Source organism: Sesamum indicum, linkage group LG3, assembly GCF_000512975.1.
Source record: "Sesamum indicum cultivar Zhongzhi No. 13 linkage group LG3, S_indicum_v1.0, whole genome shotgun sequence".
In the NCBI taxonomy this organism is placed as follows: domain Eukaryota; kingdom Viridiplantae; phylum Streptophyta; class Magnoliopsida; order Lamiales; family Pedaliaceae; genus Sesamum; species Sesamum indicum.
The window spans coordinates 17,578,734-17,604,726 of record NC_026147.1 but is presented as its reverse complement, the minus strand read 5'-3'; the positions used below and the strand labels follow the sequence as shown (position 1 = coordinate 17,604,726).

The 25,993-nt window shown below is 35.6% G+C and overlaps 1 protein-coding gene across 4 annotated transcripts; it reads right to left on the bottom strand.

The window, feature by feature from the left end:
• LOC105158654 lies at positions 1-25,345 on the bottom strand. 4 transcript variants are annotated; one of them, XM_011075479.2, is made up of 14 exons: positions 24,805-25,345; positions 23,763-24,100; positions 21,918-22,584; positions 21,465-21,563; positions 18,006-18,180; positions 15,670-17,417; positions 14,183-14,395; positions 11,277-13,544; positions 10,494-10,606; positions 8,305-8,698; positions 7,887-8,204; positions 2,209-2,466; positions 688-2,120; positions 1-553 (listed from the first exon to the last, which is right to left on the bottom strand). In XM_011075479.2, exons 1-13 carry the CDS (start codon positions 25,309-25,311, stop codon positions 1,074-1,076), a joined length of 8,145 nt encoding a protein of 2,714 aa, XP_011073781.1. In that variant the 5' UTR covers positions 25,312-25,345; the 3' UTR covers positions 1-553; positions 688-1,073. The 4 variants fall into 4 exon arrangements, with proteins under 4 accessions (XP_011073781.1, XP_011073779.1, XP_020548015.1 ...); XM_011075477.2 differs by having other exon boundaries at positions 1-538; XM_020692356.1 differs by lacking the exons at positions 23,763-24,100; positions 24,805-25,345 and having other exon boundaries at positions 1-538; positions 22,007-22,129.

Below are 25,993 nucleotides of genomic sequence, written 5' to 3'. Positions count from 1 at the left end.
TAACTCAAAGAAAAAGCTTTATATTACATACAAACAAAGCAACATTAACTGATCCCATAAGTTGATGAAACCTGTGTTCCACCACGAGGCAACAATAAGACCATTTTCAGTAACAACCATAATATTCATAAAGAATGTTTTGGCTACTTGAATCCTCTTAACCCAAGCAGTTTTATGTTTTAATAATCTCATAGATCCCAAAATATCATCACATCCTCGAGCTTTAGAACAAGTTGACATATCACACCCACTATAATGCACAATGTCTTTTACTCCTAACAAATGAAAAAGGGATGCGAGTTTCCGACTTTAAACATTGTGAAGACCATCGCGTAGTTGAAGGTGGAAAAACTTTACTTTTATCTCCTGCCTTGGGACATATGGAGCAAACCTCAGCCCATGTGCAAGGAGGTCCAAACCCCAGTATGAATCAAAATCCTCATATGCACTAGCTCTTCCCATAGGAAGCCCCGAACATCTGTACAATAGTGCACTTCGTGACCATGACAGGAACCCAGAGGATTGGACGAACATATGCCTGCATGAAAACCAGCTGCATGCAATGAGAGAGAAACTTAAGATCGTATTGTCATTATCTAATTGCTTAATGTATATCAGAGAATGGTTTTTCATTTCAATCTCATCAATAGTATACTAAGTCTGTTTGAATCACAAATGCTGACTTACCTCCATAAGCTCCATAATTCTCTTGGCCAGCCTATAGAAAAATATGAACTTCTTTCACTACCACGAATGGCAGTGCCACTGGCACATGAAACTGTTGCTTGATCTTGTGTGTACACAAATGAACACTATTTTGCTTGCAGCAAACTTGAATCAACCTTTTGTCAAGCCAAAGTTCTTAGTCCTGGTACAAGCATGGCTCTTTAGTAAATTGAGACATGCAATTATGGACCTTACCATGTCTTCTGAAGACCTGAGGCAGAGGACCTCAATGCAGAATGGTTATGCCGAAAAAGGAGCTTCTTTTCATGACTAGCAGGGTAAACAAGCCACAAACCCATGCACAAAAACTCATACCTAAAAGCAAACATGCTTAGGCAGAAACACTTCTATTGTTTTGGCACCACAACTGCTAACTTCAGATTACCAAGCTGACACAATCTTGCCGGATTTTTGTATATTGTGATCCTTGCCATATTGTTATCTGCTAAAACTACATGAGCAATGCTGAAAGATTCACCTTTTTCAACTGCAAATTGCCACTCTCTCATTGATATAAGAAACCAATTCTTTCTTGTAGATTTGGTTGCTTTAACTTCAATATATTCCCTACTATCATCATCACCTCCTAAGGTAATATCATAAGGCAACCCAGTCTCATTAATTTCATTGACCCATTTAACAAACACCTCACCTACTTTACCCTGGAAATATTTGAAGGCTACAAGTTCCCCCAGTCTCCCTGTAAGCAATGCCTGTTGTGCGAAATCCTCATCTCTGTCACTACAATTTGATGGAACAACATTCTTGCTATCTGGTGCGACAAAATGAACAGAATCAAGCACTACATTCGTGCTAGAAGCAACCAAGTTTCTTAGAATAGACTGGGATTGTGGAATCTCCTCCTCAACTGAAACTACTCCATGAGTGATTGCTGAAGGATCAACCTCAATATTAAATTCACTGTTGATTTCAATTGTAGATATATCAGTTTGCCCAAGATTTTGTTCTGCAATATTGCTGACTCCAGGTTTTCTTGAACCAAAGGCACCAACAGAGTTGAACCCAGGTGCAGTTTTCCAATCAACAGGTGGCCAGTTTGAGTTAATGCCAGATCGCTTCTTGAACATGGCAGAGTTCTGTTCCTCAACTTTTACAGCAAGACCATTTTCTAGCTGTGTACCATCGTTCTCCATTGATGAAGAGAAAGATTGAAGAGACCAGTTAGATTCCTCAGCAGGCAGTTGTGGCACCTTCTGGCTGTTCAAAATGAAAAACTCTATTTGCTCCTCAGTTGCACCTGACTCGGCCATGGTTGTAATCATGTGAAGAAAATTCGCGAAGTGCAATTCAGGAGTCCCATTATATAGTAAACTGGAGAACTCTAAGAATATTGAGTGTGGATCAGAATCTCGACTGCAATATAAGATGTTGTCCTGCAGAGAGAGTGACAGAAATGAAGGTCACTGACCAAACTAACATCAATAAGCGTCTTATGAATAGGATTTTATAAGCATTGAGTACCTGGAGAAGGCAATTACACTCGTGTCTTTTCTTCGATGTAATCTCACATTTCTTTATAACATTCCGATAGAACAACTTTTCAACAACAACAATCTTCAGACGTGTAAGATTCTCAAAACCAGACTGCTTGAGCTGAAAATATTTATCGGGACATGCATTATGGATGTAGCGCTGAGCATAAGGAAGAACCCAACTCACTAGGGAAAATATGAAGCTACAGTCTGCTGGTCCATAATAAATTGCCTCACGAGTTACAATCTGCCAAAAAGTGGACACAGCAGTTGCTAAGAACACATTTCTAGGTAATAGTCCACAATTGATTGATTTAATAGACTAGACCAATTTATTTCAATTTACTTAGTGACTTGCAAGCAAACAGTAACAGGTGAAAGAGCTGAGGAAGTACTCACTGCATGCAAATAGTCACTGATTAGAAACTTACAAAGGCCCATTACAAAATAATCATAGGGCTGCAAAGTATTCAAGTTTAAATTAATACCTTCCAAAATTGATTCAATAGAGTTAAAAGATCGTTGCAAAAATGAATTAATGTTGCAAATAAGTCACGCTCAAATCCAAGGTTTAAAAGTTTCAGGCTCGTGTCCAACATCAAACAAAAGCCTTCCAAGGTTTTTGGTCATTTGTGCCTAAAAATTTGTATTAGTTTGAATCTTGTTCTTATCTATTTCAAATATTTACATATAGTAGCACTTAAATGGGAAGGATTTAGAACAACTACTATTGGCTGGCAAAATGCATAAAAAACCAAAATACCTCAAGTATAGTTATCTTTGCACCATCTCTTTAAAGTTAATATTTTAGTAATAATTTTTATTCATGCATATTTAAGGTTATTTATTTTATCATTTATTTTATTAGTTATTCAATTCATCTTCCTTCTCTTCAAATAAAAGCACATTAAATTATGCTGTCTGCATCAATTTCAAGTCTTCTTTGTTTATTGTATTATTTATAGTACAACAAAAATAAAGTATAATGTCCAGTCTTTATTTCCTATATAATGAGAGAATCTACTATGCTGTAAAATAATCATAAAATAAGAAATAAGTTACCGTTTCCAATATTCTTATTAATAATAATATTACTATTGCTCTAACATCATTACAAGGCTTTCGTCACATAACATTAAAAGCATGATAAATAAAACACAAAAACTCAAAATCCTTCAAAAAGCTAGCACCAACTTGATTTCAAGCACAACGCAAGCCTAACCAAGCCAGCTCACCGGGCATGTAAGCTGGCTCAACTCATTTGAACCAAATAGAAAGAAATGGACAAAAAAAAAGAAAAAGGCATCTAAAAATTGAAAACGAAGACAATACATATGTTTACATAATTTGAAGTACCACTACGTGGCACAAGATAAGATGCAAAATATAGAATGCAATAGTAGTCACTGTAAAATGTATGAAACGAGTTCAATTTAATGAGACCACAAAATGCATGCACAATATCAGTGTCTGGGAGTGAATAGGAAAATGGATATGACAAGGTGAATTGGTAGAGCACCATCAAAATAAAACAAAATAAAATTGGGAAAAAGGATCCTCTCTTATGTGGCATGGGAAATATTTACATTATAAATGCAATTGAACAGAAAACAATACTTTCTAAAGAAAATGGGGTGTCACAGAATTTATTGAAATTCAAGATCTAGTGATATGTGATTTATTAGGAAATAAATTTATATAAAATTACCAAAGCATTTAGAGGAATCTCTTATATAAAATCACCAAAGCATTTAGCATTCTAAATGTCTAGAGAATGTGTCCTATATCCTATCTGATACTATGTTAAAAGTATAAATAACTCTAAAAGTTTCTTTGATCTCTTGGTATGACTAGATTAACCTTAAAATGTACTAATTTTAATGGTACAATGTAAAACAATATATATTAGCTCCCATTAATTACTTTTCATATTTACGAGTTCCAATAACTACTCGTCATATTCATTATTTTTTATATTCATTAACTTCCAATTAATTATAATGTATATTCATTTCCCACCAACTATTTTTCATTTTATATGCACAATATCTTTTGAAACATACCCTTATAGTAGAAAATGAAATAGTAAGAAATAATCAGAGAAATTGGAAGGGGGTACCAATAGCTTATATCTCCAACTCAATTTTTAGTTTAGTATTATAAGAGCATGAATATCTGTTTAAACTTTTACTATCCCTCAATAATGTTATTCTAAATGGTACTTACATAGGTTAATATTATCATAAATTTTATGTTATTTTATTACTTCAACATATTTAATTAAAATTCATTTTGTGATAAAATTCTACAAATTCATTGGACTATATAATTCTTTGATAGAATGACTAAATTCCTACTATCTTAAATGCATCTCTTGATGCATGCATATGCATTGTATATCCTTAATAAAAAATATACACATTTGCAAGGAATTGTCACTTGGCATAAAATCATAAAAAAGATACACCTTTCTTTTTTTTTTTTTTTGCATTCTTACCTTTTATTGTGATCTATATATTTACTTAAGTCACCCATACAACAAAGAGGCATTAAAATATGTTGGATTATTTGATCAAGATATACTAATAGATAAAGATTAATTATTCATAAAGTTAAAAAAATCTTGAAATAACTGTAATAATGGAGAACTACATAGCATGGGTGATCCTCATTAGATATTATCTTCATAAATTCAAAAAACATAATAACATGCTTACATGCATATTATTCCCCTCAAACATAATCATAAATTTAAAAATATTAATATTCTTTGTAAAGATACATAATTATACCTACAAAAAAACATATTTATAGCTACAAAAAAACATAAAATTTATTAGTGAAAAATTAACTAAAAAATATTAACAAGCAGGATCAAGAATATTCTAAAAAGAAGTATAAATATAAACCAACTTATATAAAAGGAGTACTTTTATATCTATAATAATACAAGTGCATACAAAGGAATATGAACGAAATTAAGTAATCAAATTAATATTCATAAAATATAAATAAATAGAATTAAGGTCAAGGGATTGAATTAAGTAAAATGTACAACATATTCTCTTAAATGACTTTAAACTTATTATAGAATACGTACATTATATACGAGTTGAAGTAGTACATAGAGATATAAACAAATTAGGCTCAGAGTGATAAAAGTAATTTATTTACTAAAAATATGCAGAAATGGGGATTAAGTAGAAATATTATAAAATAATGCTACAAATTTTAAAAATCCAATAACTAAAATAATAAAACTAAGAAAACATATTGATAAAATTTGACCACTACCTGGCACAAGAAGCAAAATTATAAAATGTATCGGTGGTCATTATGAAATGCATGAAATGAATTCAATTTAATGAGACCAAAAAATACATGCATAATATAAGTGTCAAGAAGTGAATTAGAACGACAGACATATAGCCATTCTGAAACGCATGAAATGAATTTAATTTATAGGAGCAGATAATATATGCATAATATAAAGTCCAAGTGTTACTTAGAACAATGGACATTATGATTGGTAGAACACTAAAAATACAAAAAAGGAAAGAAAAATGAAATTGTAGGAAAGAACCCTATCCCAGCAGCATCGGAAATTTTTAAATTGCAAAACAATTAAACACGAGATAATATTAAAGAAAATAGTAATTTCTATTACGAAAAAAATGATGTTTCTGGAAACTTATGAAAATGCACTACCTAATCAAATATGATTTAGTAGTAAACAAATTAATATTAGAAACACTAGAGATTTAGAGAAACCTTTTATGGTTCCAAATGGTTAGAGAATAATGATAAATATATCGAAAAAAATAATAAAGGAAATAGTCATATTGGATAAAATTAGGGCTGCCGATCGAATGAATTCCTATTCAATTTGGCCATGTGCATCATTATACACATAAGACTCTGAAGAATATATCTCCATAACATGCTATACCATGTTCAAATGGTTAGAGAATCATGGTATATGTATCGAGAAAATAAAGGAAATAGTCATACTGGATAAAATAAAGGCCACCAATCGAACAAATTCCTCTTCAATTTGATCATGTGTATCATTATACGCATAAGACTATGAAGAATATATCTCCATAACATGCTATCCCAATAACAGAAATTTACTCCATAAACATAGAAAATGATAAAAACATGACAGATTTTAAGGTAAAGTGATTGAATTAGGTAATAAATATGATGTATTCTCTTAAATAAATAATCTATTTAAAGAATACATGTCTGATATTAGTTCCACATAGAGATATAAACAAAAAGTTTGACTGGACTCACAAACGTAATTTTATTTATCAAAAATATACAGAAATGGAATTTTGAGTAGAAATTTTTTTATGTAAACCTATAGAAGTAAAAGTCTAATATTAAAATAATAAACCCCAAACTTAAAAATTGATCAAATATAAGTGTATTTGTAAGTCGGTTTTTCTAAGTATTTTTAAAAATAGAACTTGAATCAGAATTTATAAATAGGAAGATGAAAAAGTATATAAATCACTAATGTCAAGTTAGACAAGAAATGAATTAAATGTATTGCTATAACACATAATAATTTAATGGTCAGATTCAGGTCATTGGCAACTTACAAAATCTGAAACATGTATTTAACAAAGTAGCAAATCAAAAAGATAAGGAAAATGCAAGAAAAAAAATGACAGTCAGTTGATCAGCACATAACATACAAAATTATCCTTTATCCAACAATGAATAATTGCTTATAATATAGCTCACTTTTATTATTGTTTTAGAATCTTAATATTGTTTACTCAACACAGCAATTTAAAGGAGTTATATTTATAATAGCACAACATAATATGAAAACATCAACTCATCAAGAGACATCATATATAACTTTAAACTCTAGTATGAACATTAAAAATGTATAAGAAGCAGGATAAATGTGCACATGGAAATACATGATAATGAATTAGTAATATGACATAAAGTAAAGATTAGGTAAACTTTAACACAAAAGCTGTTAGCTATTTATGGAAGAAACTAACCAGAATTGATATGCTACCAACACAAAAGGTACTTGTCCAATGTCATAGTCCACAAATAGCAGAAAAGGCGAACATAACTTAAAACTTCTCTTTGATGCATTACAACATGATAAGTTCACATATACAAGTTCAACCTTGAGGATAGTATTCTTCTCTTCTTGAAACATGTAAAACTAAAAGTTACCAACATAAATATGCGTGTGGAAACATATGTCACCAAATTCAGGATTTATGTACAGCGTATTCGCACACATTTGAATAGTCAAGACTTATCTTATGAAGAGAGGAGCAGCAAATTAGACATAACAATTTGAACTACATGTTACCAGAGTAGACAGATGTTCATACAGCAAAATATAGATTATTTCGACCACAGCAACTTAGGGTGTTCTGTTCAGGCAAGCAAGTACCAACTTGAGATGCATAGGCCAAAAGGACAAAGGTGTATCTAGTGAAAAATGAGGTCTCGTTATGGAGAAAATTTCTGTAGCCAAATATCAATTCATGTCTCCATATTATCACGCAACAATAAATCAAGGGAACAAACTTGTATGCAGACCACACTAATATGTACATGTACGTATGTTCGTTATGCGTATGATATAGAGAGAATGGGCAGCAAGAAAAGCAGAAAGAGAACCTCAGAGAGGGCAGGAATTCCTAGTCTTTGCATTATCATCGAGACCTTTGCCGGGAGCATCTGATTTTCTGCATCAGCGGATTCCCCAAAACACAGGAAGTCAACACCATCAAGGTGTCTGAATTCCCTTCCTAAATTATCATCATCACACCAACAGATTAGACCAAATGATGCGTGTAAAGAAACCCATTTATCTTGTCTAGTAGGAAGCACAGTGTAGTCCTTTTTCAGGAGACTTTCTTTCAGGTACGCAACATCTTCACAACTCATTAACCCAGATTTCAGTGCGTCATCCCACATCAAGAACACATCAAACACCTATAATACAGGTCAGACAAAAATCAAACTAACTCTCTAAGTAATAAACTGATAATCAGTATACAAAGCAAGAATATAGTTCAACTCATGAATAGTTTACCCTCTTTGCTGCCTGATGAGGTAATGTGATAGTGGATAACTGCAGCAAAATCTCCAGGTAGCTGCATAAAGGAGGACCTTTGTTGACTCCACACTCGTCCACAAAAAATTCATGAAGGTTTGGGTACAAGTTATACAACATTATTTTTCTGTTGCGACTACTTGCCATGCTTGCAGGATTAATTGGCTTTACCCGATCAACTGATCCAATATTGTCATGCCAATAAACTTCCTGAGGCGATAAAAGTGCACCAGGTACAATATCACCATCTGAATAGCCAGATGTATTTGGAACAAATATGAAAGGTCCTGCACGTAATTCCTCTATGATTGTCTTCTTTGAAAGAGTCATTCCCTTCCACAGGAATGCGTAGAAGTTGGACATTTGTGATACACTGGAAAGACAAAGGAAATACCACTCAAATTAGTGAGATGTAAAAGCAAAAAGTAAATGACCAACACAAATAAATCCAAGAAACCACTATTAGCACAAAATATACAGTTTATCACTCCAAATAATAGAAACTCAGCTAAGCAAAGAGTCCAAGAAAGTAACTCAAAGTACCTTTAACACTTGAAAAACTATACCATCATGTCATTGAGCCCCAATCCAAACAGGAATAGGTGACTTATAGTCCAATTATGTCCAACAACCAACAATATAACTTTCCTAATTTCGCATAATAAAGTCCGTGTAACTATTATCTGCTTTCAAGATTAGGTTTCATCTTATCAGCCTTTCTCACAGTACAATGAATAAGCCTTAGAAAAATATGCTAGATAACTTTTTAAGAATAAACAAAATCAATACTTTCATCCTATCACATTCCTAGTTATGTGTAGATCCTGAATTTGAAGTAGTCTCGACAAATGCATAAAGCTATAGCATACACAGGTTGGAGGCCAGCAATTTTAGTCGAGGGGGTGGATTTTTATTTTCAAAGTATATAAGTTTTTTCCTGCTGCAATTTTTCCTTCTAAGTCAGTAATTATTAAAGCACAAACGCAAATGTAAATGTTATTCAAACAAGAAAAAGCTTCTAAAATAAATGATATATATCATATTTACATAACAATTAGAACAAGAAAAAGCTTCTAAACAAATTAGCATAAACAAAAGGCAAATCACAAGTTAGAAAAGCAGAACTTGGAGCAACTCTCACAGCTTCCTCGCAGTCTTGTTGGTCATTATTAAACGTACTATATGCTTATACAAAAGAACCATTCTTCGAAACAAATACATAAGCAGCTGTATACATATAGAAGATTAACTAACGAAAAACCGACTTGTGAAATTTACTTCAAATTGAAAAAAATAAATAAAATAAGTCCAAAGAACTACTTTTAATATTCTCATGTTTTTATGCAGTCATGTACCATAGGGTAACAATGAGAAGTATAGGATAATGGGAAACCAGTCAAGAAAAAGAGATTGAGAAAGTGTAAATGGGAACAGTATTTTGGGAATGAACTTCTTACCTACTTTAATTGTGAATACTCTCATTATTATGTAATGTATCGAGATATAAATAATATATATATATGTGTATATTTCTTTAGAATTTACAGAAAATTATAATTACCATGTCAAACATCAAATTTCCGATCAAGTAACCCACCAAAACTAGGTCAACAATTTAAGCCTGATTTCATTGCCGTAACCAAATGAAATCATATCTATGTCATGAAAAATACAACATGCACAATTTCGCAGAAAAAAAAATTAATAAAATCTCAAACTATTAGAAACTAAGGTACGATCAAACAGAACTTAAACAATAATTATAAAAAGTATGCTTGGAGAAAAGAAATCATAATAAAAATTTTAAAGGCTGTAGTAGTTTATTATAACAAGTTCGACCGCCTAAACATTTTCAGAGAGATAAAATGTAAATGAATTCTAAGGCCTTTTTTATTTGAATGGGAAAGAACAAAGATGGCTAGACAGGTCTGAGGGGCAGAAAATTTGACCGAAAAGTTTGATGAAAGGACAGGGCACGACATACATATTATGGCCCAATCGAGGAGCAATTTAAGATAAGACGGACAAGAAAAGTAACTAAGTCATTTCCAAAGAAAGAATCAATGATACTAAGAAAGAAATAACTCATTTCTGATGTTTCCTGGCTAGAGGAAGTTCTAACAGTTACTAATCTCAACAAATCAAGTATGGTTACCCAGAAATAATACCTAGCCCTGAGAGGAGCTTCACATCTTCTCCAAAGTCTAAGAACGGATAGAGCATCGTCAAGTGTAACTTGAGTTTTTAAACTAAGATTGGCTAGCAACTTTTCACTTTTCACCTGTTGCAAACAGAAAGAATATAAATAGTTCCACCAAAAGCACATCTGATATATACATGCGTCTGGCATATCCCAATATAAAAAGTACAATCAATAGCTACACCCCGTCCTATTGTGATAACTTTGATATGCAAAGTCTAAAATCAACTGATTATCAAGTGAAGAATACTCAAGGGAGATTTTTCTATGTAAAAACACGGATGGGCAAGTAATAAGATTAATATCCACTGTTTTTTTCTCATAATTATCTCAAGGGCATCAACGAGCAAAATGACAGCAATAGGATAAGGCTGAAAGTACTATAGTAAAATTTTCCTAGGCGGAAACAAAAGCCAAAATCTTCGCCATCACATCTTGTGTTGAAAGGAAGTTGTTTATGTAAGTAATATATCAACAGTTGGACATCCTGAAAGGACTGTAGCACTCCCCTTCATAACAGGAGAATTATATTTGTAAAAAGGCTTAGCTGATTAGCTGGCGTACTTTGAAGTAATGATTTTTAAGGAAATGAACTGTATAAGCTCTTATAGCTACAAGAAGAAAAAGAAGTAAAACATGAATCTTAATGTGACAAAGCAAAAACCCTGACACATCCCTTGAATGATTAGAAGTCCAAAGATATTACAATCAGACTAGCCTTGGAATATTCACCAGAAAAAACACTACTAACCTTCGGAACAGTATAAGGGGCACTAACGCCGAGAACTGAGTTTACTGTCACACAATCATGGAACAAATCTTTAGGATAATGAAGTTTGTTGTTGATATTTGAAACCATCCATGGGAAATCTTGAAGGTTGCTTATAAATGATGATTTGAATGGTTTGGATTCCCCAGAGGAATCAACGCAATCACCAGTAACCTTATCGCTGAAATGGTCATCCCACAATCTATCAAGAATGTCACAGAGGATTTTGGACTTTTCAACATCACCTCTTGAAGATATCCAAGACAAGAAGTGAAACAGCTCTTCAGATTTCCAATTTTTAACAACTGAATCACTGGACATGATGTCTTTGTTACACACTATATCCTTGGAATTAACAAGTGGAATATCAGGAACACTTATGTCAACTTGAACTACTTGAACAAAGTCAGTTACTCCTATTTCCTGGAAAAAATTCCTCCACTTCAACACTCCACCAGACACAGATTTGGTGATTGGATGCTTCACATAGGCACTGTCTATTTCATGCCATTTCATATCAAGGCCACTGATTAGCTTATTTACATCAACAGGATTTCCATACTCCCGGCTAAAATGGATAGGCACCTCATTAGATCGTTTGTAGCCATAATTTGTTAGAATTAGAGCCTTCTCATGCAACTCTACAATAAGACCACCCCTTTCTATGCTACAGGTAGCACAACTTGATTGTAAGTGGAACATTGCAAAGGCAAGGTACTCTGTCATTAGTTCTTCCTTCCCCACTGTATTTTTATCATCAGATATGGCTGGTAAGATGTGCACCTTTACAATGTCGTGAACTGCTAAGCGCTGGACACCAACTTTATAAAGCATCTTTATAACATTCTCTACAATAGTTGTGTCAGAGCATGAGCTCTCGATGGAGGCAGCTGCAGCCAAAAGGTTGGGACTCACAATTCGCAGTTTACTATACAACTTTGGGAAAGCTTTGAGAAGATATTCCTCATTGATACCCTGGCCTACCACCTCAGTATGCAACCAAACTGTGCCCTGATCCAGTGAGCCATATGTACCATCTGAAAGAGGGATAAATGGAGTTTTCTGAAGGTCAAATATCAAATCAGATTCAGTCCCGAAACTTAGGGACATTTGAATAAAAGATTGGGATGACATAACATAAAAAGTGCTAAGCCAAGAAGATAACCAACTCAAGCCCATTGACTTTAAACCATTATCTGTACGGCACAGTGAAGACATAACCCTAAGTAAAATTTTTGGTCCATAATCCTCCACACCCAGAGACTTTGCTAATGAATCTGAGAGAAGTATGTCTTTATTCAGGAACCCAAGGCCAAGATGCTCGTGAAGCAAACTATCAGGTAATAGGGAACGAGTTTGCTCAGTCCAATTTCTCAGTACTCTGCAAGGAGGAACCCATTCTTTTTCATCACCTTCAAGAATTAAACAGTTTGACATGCGTAATTTAGAAATTACCATTCGTGGTAGGCTAGAGAAAAATCCATGCACTTCACCAACAAGAGGAACAAAACTCATAAATGCTGTAATAGCTTTTCCCTGACTTCCCCTATAACAAGGAAGATCACAAAACGACCTCTCAGCACTAACGAACAAATTAGGATATTCTGACAGTAACCACTGGTTCCATGGACTATTGCCATCAACTTCTTCCCTTGATGAAGGCAAAACAAAATCACCTTGGAGAATAAATTTAAGGCCATACTTCCGCAGAGGAAGAAATGCAAAAACAGGCTGTTGGTCCAGTATTGGGACATATCCTCCTTCACTTGTCTCCTGTAACGTAAATGCTATAGAAATTTCTGTTGTTTGCACATCAGAACGAATTATGTCTGCCTTTAATTTCTGGGATACCACAAACCAAGTCATTTTCTCATTACCAAGGGCAACCTCTACTAATCCATCACCTAGAACTTCTTTCCTCATAACAATCAGTGAATCATCAAGTATGTTTCTAAACTCAATACAACGAAGACGATGCAGAAACAGAAGGAGAGATGGATGAAGATCCATGAACATGGATAAAATGTTGTTCATCGCAAGCCCTTCTGACAAGTTCGATCTAAAAGGGAGCATGATACATGTCTTCCAATAGTTCTGATCCATGCTTCCAGCATCTGCAGATGCCAACCTGGTATACAAGTCAATATCACAGGGGGGAACCACTGTCGGCAGAACAAAACCAATCTGGCCTTCGGTTATATCAAATTTAATATGAAAGCCATTGGAGTGTATTTCTGGAGCATCAGTAACCTGGGGGCAAGAAAAAAATAGGATTATTTCATTCTGACAACTGAGAGTAGATGGAAATTGATTAATCCACCAATGATATGTAGATGGATCTAAATACCACTCCAGCAGAAAATTCTGCTGACAGTTTATATGGTATTAACATGGGATGTGGCTTCACATGCACATGGACTGATTTAGATTAACAAATGTAGCTCTTCAAAATGGCTTCAAGTAGCTCTACCAGACATCCTCACCAAGTCTAGTGTAATCTCTATTCCTGTCCTTTTTTCTAAATCTTGAAGCTTTAACTATTAGTAACCCAGAACTATTATGTTAGAGCACAGGCTTCCAGAAAGTTCCAGGAAAACATTAAAGGAGAAATTCATGCACATATAAAAGCTCACAGGAAAACAAGATCTTGTCTTGGAAGTACTTTTACATTAACAATGACATGGTCTGAAGAAATTAAATCCATAACATGTAAGAAATTATTACAATATCCTGTGACTCCTTCCTTGCACGGAAGAAATAGACCAGAAGCAAATGTCAGTGATTTTTTTCCTTCTGTTGACAGTTGTATGACGTTTTTGAACCATCTTATTAAGTAAGCCATGCAGAAAGAAGACTTGCAAAACAACAGAAATGCCTTTTAATGGTACCCGGAATACTGATTTGAAGCCAATGCCTTTCTTCCCAATGTATCCAGCTTTATGACCCTTTTTTGTTGAATTTCCAACATCACAAAGTGCTCTGATGTTACTCGCTGAAAAACCTTGCTCGTTGTTTAGCACAATAATGCCTTTCTCATGAAGAATGAATATTAGAGTGGGTTCCACATCTCCAGGGTAGATATTATCATCAGCATTTTGAACCTATAGGAAAATGCCAGAAACAAAAGTGTAAAGAACAATAATACGTACTGCATTTGACAATTGCAAACACAAAGAATGATATCACATGCCAATATGCATGTAAAGATGGGGATAGTCAAAATATATTCCCAAATACATTAAATAGCTACTGTATGTCATCCATTCAGCCACTGCGTAAACATATAATATCCTCCACTTATGACACAATCCCTGTCCCACAACCTGAAAAGTCTAACTTCTTTTAGGGATGTTCTGGCTCTGCCCCGTTTCCTAAATGTAGATTTATTTTCCTGAGGTACCCTCATTAAAACCAATGACGTGAATACTGCTAATTTTCAACCATACCTTTAAGGTTGAAACTGTAAAACTATGTTTTTCAAGTCTCATGTAGTGATGTAGAACTCTCTGCCAATTGAGTTTAGGACTTTCAAACCCAGGAGGAACAACTGTTAAAGCCACATACAAGGATACTTCCATGACTAAATGTCCAACCAGCACAAATGCCAATGTAATGCAATTTAGCCATACGAAAACTCAAACATAGATTCTAACTTTAACTATGGAAGGGAATCAACAGAGCAAGCCAGCCACCAAAGAGATCTGCTTCACACAACAGTGCAAGGAAGCACACTACAGGCACTTTAACAGTCAACAAAATTGCACATAATTTAAGTATACTGTATATTCTATATGCACCAAAGAATTAGTAACACCTGATTTGTTAAAAGTGTGGCTTCTAAAGAAAAATGAGTGTGGGGGCAAATTTATGTAAGTAATATTATTGTCCTTTGGAAAAAAAGATTAAAGTTACGCTAGGTAGAATATGTAAAGACATGCATAAGCACATGTATGAGATGATCAGAAAAACAAAAAAATAAGGCAGGAGTGCCTAAGACACAAAATAAGATCTAATATTTGTTTTATTATGAACTTAACTAGCAGTTATTATTGAAAGATTAGTTATTTAAAGAAAAATTCTTCTGTTAATCATCTCTTTACATCACACAAAATGATCGAACTAGCAGGCCCTCACAGATAAATAAAGCTACTATAGCCATCAGGAAAACATTCTATACCGCATACATAAATATAACTCTCAGAAAATAGTCGAACAGAGTAAAAAGAGAATGTAGCACAAATGTGAAATACAAGAGTGTTCTGCAGATAATCCACATAGAGAAGCTTAGCATCTTTTAAGGGGTTGCTTCATTCTTCACAACAAAGTTCTTAAATTCACGCTAGAACAAAGTTTCTAGGCATGAGGATATGCATACCAGCTCTAGAAGAAAATGTGAATCCTGAGAATACAACTCCTGTGAAAGACAATGGAGTGCCCTACCCAATCGAGCATGCTGCTTCTCCAACATTCTAATTTCAGTAGCTGAAAGACTTTGATCTAGACCAAATTCTTGTTGCCGAATAGATTCAATAACTTTGGCTGGATCATTATCAATATGATTATCAACAACTGACAATCGTTCTGAATTGGCAACCCGACCATCAGCTGAATCAGCTCCACCACTGACCAGCTTAACTTTGAGATCATGACGATCTACACCACAAGAGACCAACATTTCACCTGAAGAAGAAGGATCCTTGTATGGTTCACCTTGCCCAATCACTGATCCCTTATTGGACCGACAATTAACCACATCTAAGCATGAAGATCCAGGAGAAAATTCAGTCATCGGAGAGGAACAAAAGGAATAGTAATCATGAACCCAATCCATTATTCCAAGAGACATCCCCACTTCATGAAGCATGACACGTTCTATTTGCGTACATTCGGCCAATATAACTGAAGGAACATCATTTACATGAGATTGCAACCCAGCAATCAATACATCTGCAGCGAAACTGCAAAATTCAATTGGCAGATAACTCAAACAATCAAGTGTAAACCTCGACATAACTGTAGCGGCTTTATTGAGTATACTCAAGTTGTTGCGTAACTTGCACCTTAAATTGCTAGATGCGCTTTTGCCAACTATGTTCTGATCATAGGATGGCTTCCCATGCTTGTACAGATTCTTATCGTAATCTAATTCCATCTCCAAATAATTATTAATAATCACTTCGAAGGCTTGTCGTGCATGACACTTTAGAAGTGATAGAGGAACATTCTGCTCACCACCATATAATGCATACAAAGATAGTAGTGCCACTGCTGTTTCAAAAGAAGATCCTTCAATGAAAACTTTCAAAAATGAATCTAGGGTAGCAGAATGGTCCAAACGGATTACTTTCCCACCCTTGGTCACCAAACACAGCAACTCCTTTGTATTGACTTCCTTCAACAACCACTCCACCATTGAACCAAGAGAAGGAGCAAACAAGATATCCCAGTGCGACCAAAAGTTCAAGTCAGTTAACATAGGAGCTTTAAGTAAGACCTCAATGGCATCCTTGGTCGTAACTGGAGCAATTATTCCTTCTCTAGTTATCATGTTACTACCAAACCCACTAGTTTCTACTTTTTTCTCATCTTGAGCCAACATATCACCCACATAGTTCAATTTTAACAATGGTGCAGAAAACAAAACAGAGTTTGATGTTAAACTGCATCTTTTTTCTTGTAAAAGATCTGGAAAATTAGGCATATGTTCACTGTTCACTACTTTAAAGCAAACTAAAGGAAACTGTCTTGCCAGCAACTGAGAAATATTTCGCATGTTCATAGTTTCATTTCCCCCCAAACTATTTAAAGCTTGTGATAGTAACACATCCAACTCAATCGGCAGCAAATGTGCCTCCAAAGAAACATTTTCAGATATGTCTCCGATTATGCAGCATTGCAATGCATGAGGCAGAAGGTGCATATATTTCTCTAGGAACATAACATAATCTCCATAACCGAGCAATTCAAACTTGTTAGTGGAATATTGTTCAATTAGCCAATACTCGCATTTACAAAGCTTCCTCAAGAAACAAAATCTGTTTCCCCGGGACGGACTTTTACTGCTCAAGATGTAATCCTCAAAATATTCAGAGATTTTCTTTGCAATATCTTCAGCTGTGACATCTACAGAAATAAAGACATAAACTGAGAGAAGAACAGCATATCAACCAGCACCATCAAACATGACGCGTAGAGCAGCAAAATGCATCAGAATTTTAGATTTAACAAAGTCTCTGAAAAGCTACCAAATAACATACGAATAAGGATACTAGAATAACACTTGAAACCCAAAATTCACAAGCTATTTATTAGACCTGATTCACTATAGCATGCTTTTTGGAGCTTAAGAAATATAAGTTAACTTTAAGATTAAGCAAACAGGGTTTTAGGTCATAGGTAGAGCTAACTCAACAACTCAATAGAACATGTGTCGACATCAGTCCTACTAAAGTTTAAGGCTGCATAGAATGGCATTCTAAGGTGACACCATTTGAACTGGAATTTTCTTTCTCTTCAAATTAGAAATATACAGCAAAAACATTATTGCTGTCTGTTCATCTTTCTGTCAATTTGAACATTAGCTAACCTGCAATCATGTCTAATTCATAAATAAAGCTAAATGCACTCAAGGAGAGGACGCGGTCACAAAAAGCCACAAAATCATAAAATACTTCAAGAAATCAGTTAGGTCACTGAACCAGAATGGCTCACCATGTTTATTTGTGACAAAATTTGGCGGTGAAACAACATCCTCCTTAGCTAGTTCAACATCAATGCTTATGTAATCAGCTGAACCCTCAAATGGTTTGCCGTCCATCCCTTGTTGGCTGCAAGCTTGGAATGTGTCATACAAATTATCCCACACTCCAAATTTCATATATGTCACCTGTAACAACCAGATGCTAGTTAGCCAGAGATATTTTCGCAACAGTAAACCTTACACAAGCAAGATAAAGTGGTGCAGCATGACAAGAAGCTGTGGGCTTATTCTGGTAGCTATTGCAAAACAAGCTGACACCGTTAAGATGTAGTTTTCAAGAGTGAAGATTTAGTGCTAGGAGCCTAGGACCCACTGTAATAGTTATGTATGGAACTTGAAGAATGCATAGGGAAGATTCACATCATTGATTCTTGTTCAAAAGATAAACGGATATGTGTGACTTCACAAATATTACTATCAGATTGCTTCTGCATCCAATAATCCAATAAGTTTCAATTTCATTTTTCATTAGTTTTCATTACATTTCACCTTCCATCTTCTTTTCCTGATCTGGCAAGAGTGCAAGCAGCAACATGGATGTCACAGTCAGCCACCCCTCTCACCTGACACATCATTACACCATCTCCCTCTTTTGTGCCGCTTGTTCTTTCTCTCAATTGACCATAGAAGCTTCCCAAATTGGTTTTGGCAGAAAGGTGGTGCTAGCCTGGCGGAGGCGTGGGGTCCGTCAAGTGGTGCAAGTTAGAGGAAAGATGGTGACAGAAACTGTGACAGTGATGGCTAGAGGGAAAGGGGAAAAGAAGCAGGGACAGGGCCAGAGTGGAGAAGAACACAGGATGATGGAGGCAGCCAGGAAGCAGAAAAGAAAAGGTGGAAGCATGCTGATGGGAAGAGGTAGAATTCAGGAAGGAGAAGGTGAAGGTGAAGGTGGAGGTGGAGGTGGAGGTGGAGGGACAGCAGCAGTGGGGTAATGGAGAGAAAGGAAAAGAAGGCCAATGACAATGAGAGAAAGGAGGAGCAGATAATGGAGGCAGCTTGTGTGAAGGGAAGAGAGGAAGAATGGGGAAGAAAGGAGACGGCCGGAAGCAATAGAGATTAAAGGTGCATGGTGCAAAGGTATTGTAAATCCTTCCACAGCCCATCGTGCATGTGCATATTTGCATAAACAATTTATATTTTACCATTAGTATCATTACCAAAATCAACATGTTCAAGATTAGGTTTTTGGTTTTTAGCCAAAAGTTTCAAGAAAAAAGCATAATAAAAAATTTAGCAAGAAAAATTACAAATTTATTTATTTAGCTCATTATTTTATATAATAGCGAGAATGTTGAGTTATGACATTAATAACAATAAATCAACCATAATAGTAATCAACAATTTACTAAAGTTTCAAGAAAAACAAAAACACAAAAAGAAGAGGAGAAATACTGCCTTAGACGGGGGGAAAAAGTCTAGGACAAATTGAGATTTCTTTCTTCAGCTTTTTTTTTCTTTTCTAAAAAAATTCTATAAGCAGCAAAGCCCTGCCCAGCCTTTTTAAGGCTGAGCTTCAACCAGGAGCTCATGGTGCCCAGAAAAAGGCACCATTTTTTTTAAAATGGAGGTGGACAAGATTGCGCCACTTCGCACACCATTTACAACTGGCTGGTGGCAGCATGAATGAAGGGGGGATAGATAGGAAGAAATAGGCATCGGTAGCAGGGACATAGGAAGGTGGATAGTTGGCTAAACGGCTGTTCATAAATAGGCAAAGAAAGTAGAAGAATAGATGAAGGAGAAGAAATGCATAAGCAGGTCCGCGGAGGTCCCTATACAGGAAAAGTGAAAGTGGTTATGGGTTTTTAGAATATCTTCATACATGCTTTGCAGGAAGGGGAGCTATCCGGAGTTAAGGCTTTAAGAACAAAGCCCAGCAGAACAACTACTACAAAAACGGGACACAAAGGGCTAATGGACTCTCTGAAAGTGGGCTAAAGATCAGATTTAACTTGGGAATAGAAAATAAACAAGCCACAGCATATTCGTACCAGCCATTTAAACAAAAGTACCAAAAGTCAAAAAATGATACAGAATTAGAATGGGATGACAATGCTGCTAAATTTGCCAAGAAGATGTCACACCAAAATAGAAGTAAAGTTCAGTCTTAGCTCAAAGAAAGAAGTTCAAAGAACTACACCTATATGCGATCTAATCAAACCAAGTCTATAGTAGTACTCTACATGTTTCCTTGTCCTAGTGTGACCCCTATCTTACCTAGTGCTTAACCTACTTTTTCATAAATTTTTAACATCATTATATGTTGAAGCAGCACCATGTAGATTCTGCTTATGCTGCAGTCATATCAATTGCTCAAGTGCAAGTTCATTTCATGTTTCTCCTAATATGTATTTTAACCTCAAGGCAAGACAACACAAATTTCATATGAAGGAGCTTCAGTGCAAATAATAGGATGACATACCCTCATTAATAAGACATAAGAGTAGTGTGGTCTAGTGGAAATCAATTATTCATCATTAGCTAAATCATGTAGGAGTTCACACAGCATGAAGCCAAAAGTGTCTAATTTCTACAGTTCCCCAAACTTGTATTCAAGTATCCACGTAGGATTAGAAATCCAGGTACACTGCATAACCAAGTCAATATTCCCTTTGAGAGTATTCAAAACAATACCTGTATGATTTTATCTTCTGAAACAAATTCCCAGGACTTCAAGGACTTCATATCCTGAACTTCATCTTATGCTTAATCACTAACTATATTAAAGAATAAAACCCAAGGAGAATAGAAGGGATGTCGAACTAGTTTTTTCCTTTCAAAATAATTCATAGTCTCCCTTTCTTCCCGTCACCTATTTTAACAACTCAGGTATCAAATTATAAGAGGGATGTTTTCCAACTAACTGTCTAGATACCAAGCAGAACAGTAGAGATAATTTCCATATTCTACTAAGCATTTCATTTTGATGATTTACAACATCACAATGTTTAAAAAGCCTCCTTCTCAAAAGAGTTCTACCTCTCATAATTCGTGCAAGGCCCCTGAACATCATTTACCATTGAGGTTGTAAAGAACCAAAAGACAAAGGCTGCTCTCCATTTTTAAAATAATTTTATTACAGATTTTCCTCTCCAGCATTTTCTATGCTGCCAATGTGAGTTCAACTGTTCAAGAAGACTAGCAACCGAGCCTTGTCCAACATCAAATCATGCAAGAGTGAGCCTAGAACTCCTCTGATCAATTAAAACAACAAATCATGATGGTCCAACACTATCACAATCACCAAATGAGGAAAAGAGACCTACAACAAATTTGTAAAGAGACACTCTTCAAACACAGTGAATTGTTTAATGAGCCAAACCATGTCCGGGATATAATATAAACAAAGTCTGCCAAGCATTTAGAGCTCAAAGTCTTGAACAATGGAATTTAAACAGCCATATACTTACAGCAGCATAGAGCAATCCAACGAACGGGTATGAGGTGAACATTTCTTTCACTTTCCTCTTTTTTCTTGTATTGTAAAACTGAAGCATCCTTTCAAGAACCTAATGTAGAAGGGAAGACAAATATAAGTCTGATATCTAAATTGTGAAATTCAAAGAATTTAAAATACGGCCTCAAAAAGTCATGGTTGAGAGTTAGTGGTAACATCATCTCTTTAATGTGCGCTTTCCAAAAGATCAAGAAACTGGAGATTTATTTTTGAATGTCCACAAAAGGAAATAGAAGCAATAGATTTGCGGGAGATGGGGTATAATTCACTCAGCAACCTAAAGCTTAAAATGAATATATGACTAATGATGGTTCGCCAAACTCATCACTCCAATAAGTTAAAAGCTCATGCATATGGAGGTCATTGTTAAACTCTTCAATACCCATGTTTGAAGTCAAAATACTACCTCATCTGCATTATTCCCTTGGCATGCCTCCTTCCAATTTGTAAAAAACACCTTTAATGATTCAGTGGAAAGTGGATCACCAGTTATACCCTGATTGTTATGGCGCTTATGCTTGAGATCTACATCAAACTTGTCCCTTTTAGGCAGCTTGCGAGGCACAGAATTGCCAGAGCTCACACTCTCATATCTCCTCTTTCCTCGAGAAAGCTCATTATCTCCATTGCACCTTACACCACCACCAGGCACGCAAGGGCTGGACGCTACATCACTTTTCAATCCCAACCTTGTCATTTCTTCAGTTGCTGACGGGTAAGGGCAGCTACTGACACGGTCTTTAACATTTAGCTGTGACAAACTGCAGTTGCTGTTGCTCTCTGTATTCTTCTCGTCCTGATTATCTTCATAGTCATGAGCTTCACTGTCATCATCCTCTGAACTTGATGATATGAATCTTATGTGTTTGCCACAAAATTGGGTATTTTCCGACGAGAAAGACTTCATGCGCTGAGATATTGCAGTAAAATGGTCATCCATCTCCTTTTTTTGTGCAGAAAAGGGAGGAGGATTCTTTTTCCTTTTACTAGATTTCACTCTCATTTTCTGGTAACATTTTTCAAGTACTCTATCTTCCAATTGCCTCGCCTCTTTTATATGATTAACATATAATCTGGACATAAGAAGCATAACTGATTCAGAAAATAACAAGAAGACTGGTACTCATAAAATCAATTGAACCATGTCCCATAAATACTAAGGGAGGATCTGCACAATAGCTTTTCATAGAAGGCCAACTACCACAAGGGGAAATAACAGTCATATGCCTTGTATCACATTTCAATTGATACAGGAGAATGATACAGAGGAAGCAATTAGGCACCAGCAGGAGTAGTCGACACCCAGTAATCCTAATTCATATCTCTATCTCCAGACCAGATGACAGGAACTTAAAGAAAAGGATGAGCAGAATGAGGAACTTCTAACAATCAGCGAGATGGTTTGATAATTGTTGGAAGAAAGAGCTGAATTCAACTAATAGCTTTGCTTGTTAGTCAGTTGTATTGAACTTCTATGCAATATGAATAGCACACAATAGCTAGATTACTGAAAATAAAAGAGGGGTTTGCACATCATTGATGCACTTCAACAAAAACACTCAACTTGCAAAACGCTTTCGTAAACTCAACCATAGTAGTCCACTTTACAGCTTTAAGTGCAAGATCCATTCAAAATGCCAGACATCCATGCATCACAAGGAGGAAACAAAACCACATTTTGATTCATGTTTCCTTTCATTATAGAGATAAACACTCTCCAACCTATGGAGCAAAAGGAAAAGAGAAATTTGCACAGCAAGCATGAAATACAGGATGAGCAAGGAATAGTGAGGTTTGAGGACATGACTTCACAAGTACCAATGAAGGTTGAATAGCTTCATGGTTAAAAACTTCGTACCTAACTTCCACTGTCATGCTTTACTTTGAAGCTGACATGAAAAAAGCAATCTAAATATGGTCACCTAGAACATATTTCTGGCAACCACCAATATCCAATACTTTTTAACATTAACTCCATATTTTACCCATGAATCAACTCGTAACAATATCTTTTGGGGCATACTGCCCAATGGCATAATTCATTCAAATTATTAGGAAAAGAAATTAGTTTATCTGATTCAAGCACCACTATGCAACAACTTCAGATAACACGTGTATGAAAATGTAGGAATCCATTGCCAAATTACAAAGTTCCCCTAAGTTACAATCATATATAATACCTTAGTACGTAAAACTGTTTTAACATATAATACATACTGAGATTTTCGATCAGCCAAAAAAGATGACATACCCAAAGTTCTGGACACGTACACAAAGCTTTTCCCAGCCACTGATAGATTGCTTCTTGGAAATAAAATCCAGAAAGGTATCAACCTTAACCTCTTTCTTTTTGTGACTATCAATGAACTCGCACAGGTAAGAAATTATATCTTCAGTTCTTATTCTGCACACTTCTGTCATATCAGAAGTCACAGAAAAATAATGAATAGCAAGTGGGTGCCGTACCAAGGGACCCAATTCAAGCTCTTCAAATCGTTCAACGCCCTCGTTCTCACATATTGCCCCTTCCAAGTCATATAATGAAGTAATTCTTCTAACCGCAACAAAGCAGTGGATGAAGGCATTGATCTTCAAAGAATAAAGAAAAATGGAAACAAAAATCAAATCATGAGTTTCATACATCCGGAAACATGAAACTAAAGACATGAAATTCCTGCAAGTAGCATTAAATAACAAAAGGTCTCAATACTTCATGCTTGTGCTTGAAAAAATAAATGAAAAAAGAGTTTTAACTCAAATTGTTTAGGAAACAATTGGTAATTAGATGGGAACTCATTGGCTAAATCTACTGTTGTGATGCTCTGCTCACTGATATGCAACCTATTCCTTAAGCGCAGAAAGAATTTTCACAACTTATTCATCATTGGAAGGTGAGAAACCAATAACTCATCATCTTTTAACCACCATATGAAGTCATAAACTGCCTAATTACTTAGCATCTATGTCAATTCTATAAAAATCAATAAAACAGTAAAGTGGACAAAAAAATAGTTACTGCACTGCAACTACTCCCTTATATAAGGATGATCCACCAGACAACCATAAAAATTAGCTCATCTCTTTTCATTTCCATTTCTAATGAAGCAAGGGAGACTACTAACTCAAAAATTTATGTGTCGAGAACAACAGCGCGTCATCACCTTAATTAACCAAAAAGTTACACCTTCATTTGTTCCAACATCAGGGACCTTCATAATTTTCACAAACGGCCATCTAAATATTTCAACAAAATAAAATAAAACATCAAACAACAAAAGCTGAAAACTCCACACCTTTCCTTCGGTAGCCAAGAGACGATTCAGCGAAGGCACTTGCTGTATTTGGATCCCCAAACTCTCCCAAGACTCCGCTTTCACCATCAACAAAGCTGCCTGCGAAACTTTCCACGCAGAGACATTCTCATTAGACGCCAAAAGGTCGGCCCGAGCTCTCATCACCGCCTTATCGAGTTTTTCAACCATCTCATTTTGCACCTTAATTTGCTGCGGATATTTGCTGTTGATATTACCATTAGGCCTAGGAGTTTGAAAGTTATTATTGTCGGAGTTCAGTTGAACAGGGAAACTACTGGTAGGGAACTGTTGTTGAAGTTGGGCGAAGCTGTTAAGGTTTTGGACAAAGGGGTTAAGGTGAGACAAGAAATTGGGATTTTGTTGCAGAAGGAAAAGATTGGGGTTTGGGAAGAGATTCGGGTTCAGATGAATTTGTTGCTGTTGTGGCGGTTGCGCAGCCCCGCGGCCGCCGCCGCCAGAGCGGAAGGGCGGTGGCTGTCCGTACATTAGAAAGAAAGAAGAAAAGAGTTTGATTTGGTATCGGAGGGAGAGGAGAGGAGGCGGGCCGAAAACTATACATATATAGTGTCCAATAAATCTGTTAAATTACAATTTGACCCCCAAATAGTGGCTTTTGTTTCTCAATTAACCCAAGCAATAGCGGCTTCATAGCCGCCCCCATTTGGTAATTATCTTTTCCTTTTTCAGAACGTTCACAATGTTTGCATGTATTCGTAGTGTTTGGTCTCATTTTTTGCCTATCTCTGAAATGGGCTAAAACATGGATAATATTTGTCTTAATTTATTTTGAAACTGCGGCCGCCGCCAGAGCGGAAGGGCGGTGGCTGTCCGTACATTAGAAAGAAAGAAGAAAAGAGTTTGATTTGGTATCGGAGGGAGAGGAGAGGAGGCGGGCCGAAAACTATACATATATAGTGTCCAATAAATCTGTTAAATTACAATTTGACCCCCAAATAGTGGCTTTTGTTTCTCAATTAACCCAAGCAATAGCGGCTTCATAGCCGCCCCCATTTGGTAATTATCTTTTCCTTTTTCAGAACGTTCACAATGTTTGCATGTATTCGTAGTGTTTGGTCTCATTTTTTGCCTATCTCTGAAATGGGCTAAAACATGGATAATATTTGTCTTAATTTATTTTGAAAGTTTTTGTGGTGTTTTAAAATATTTT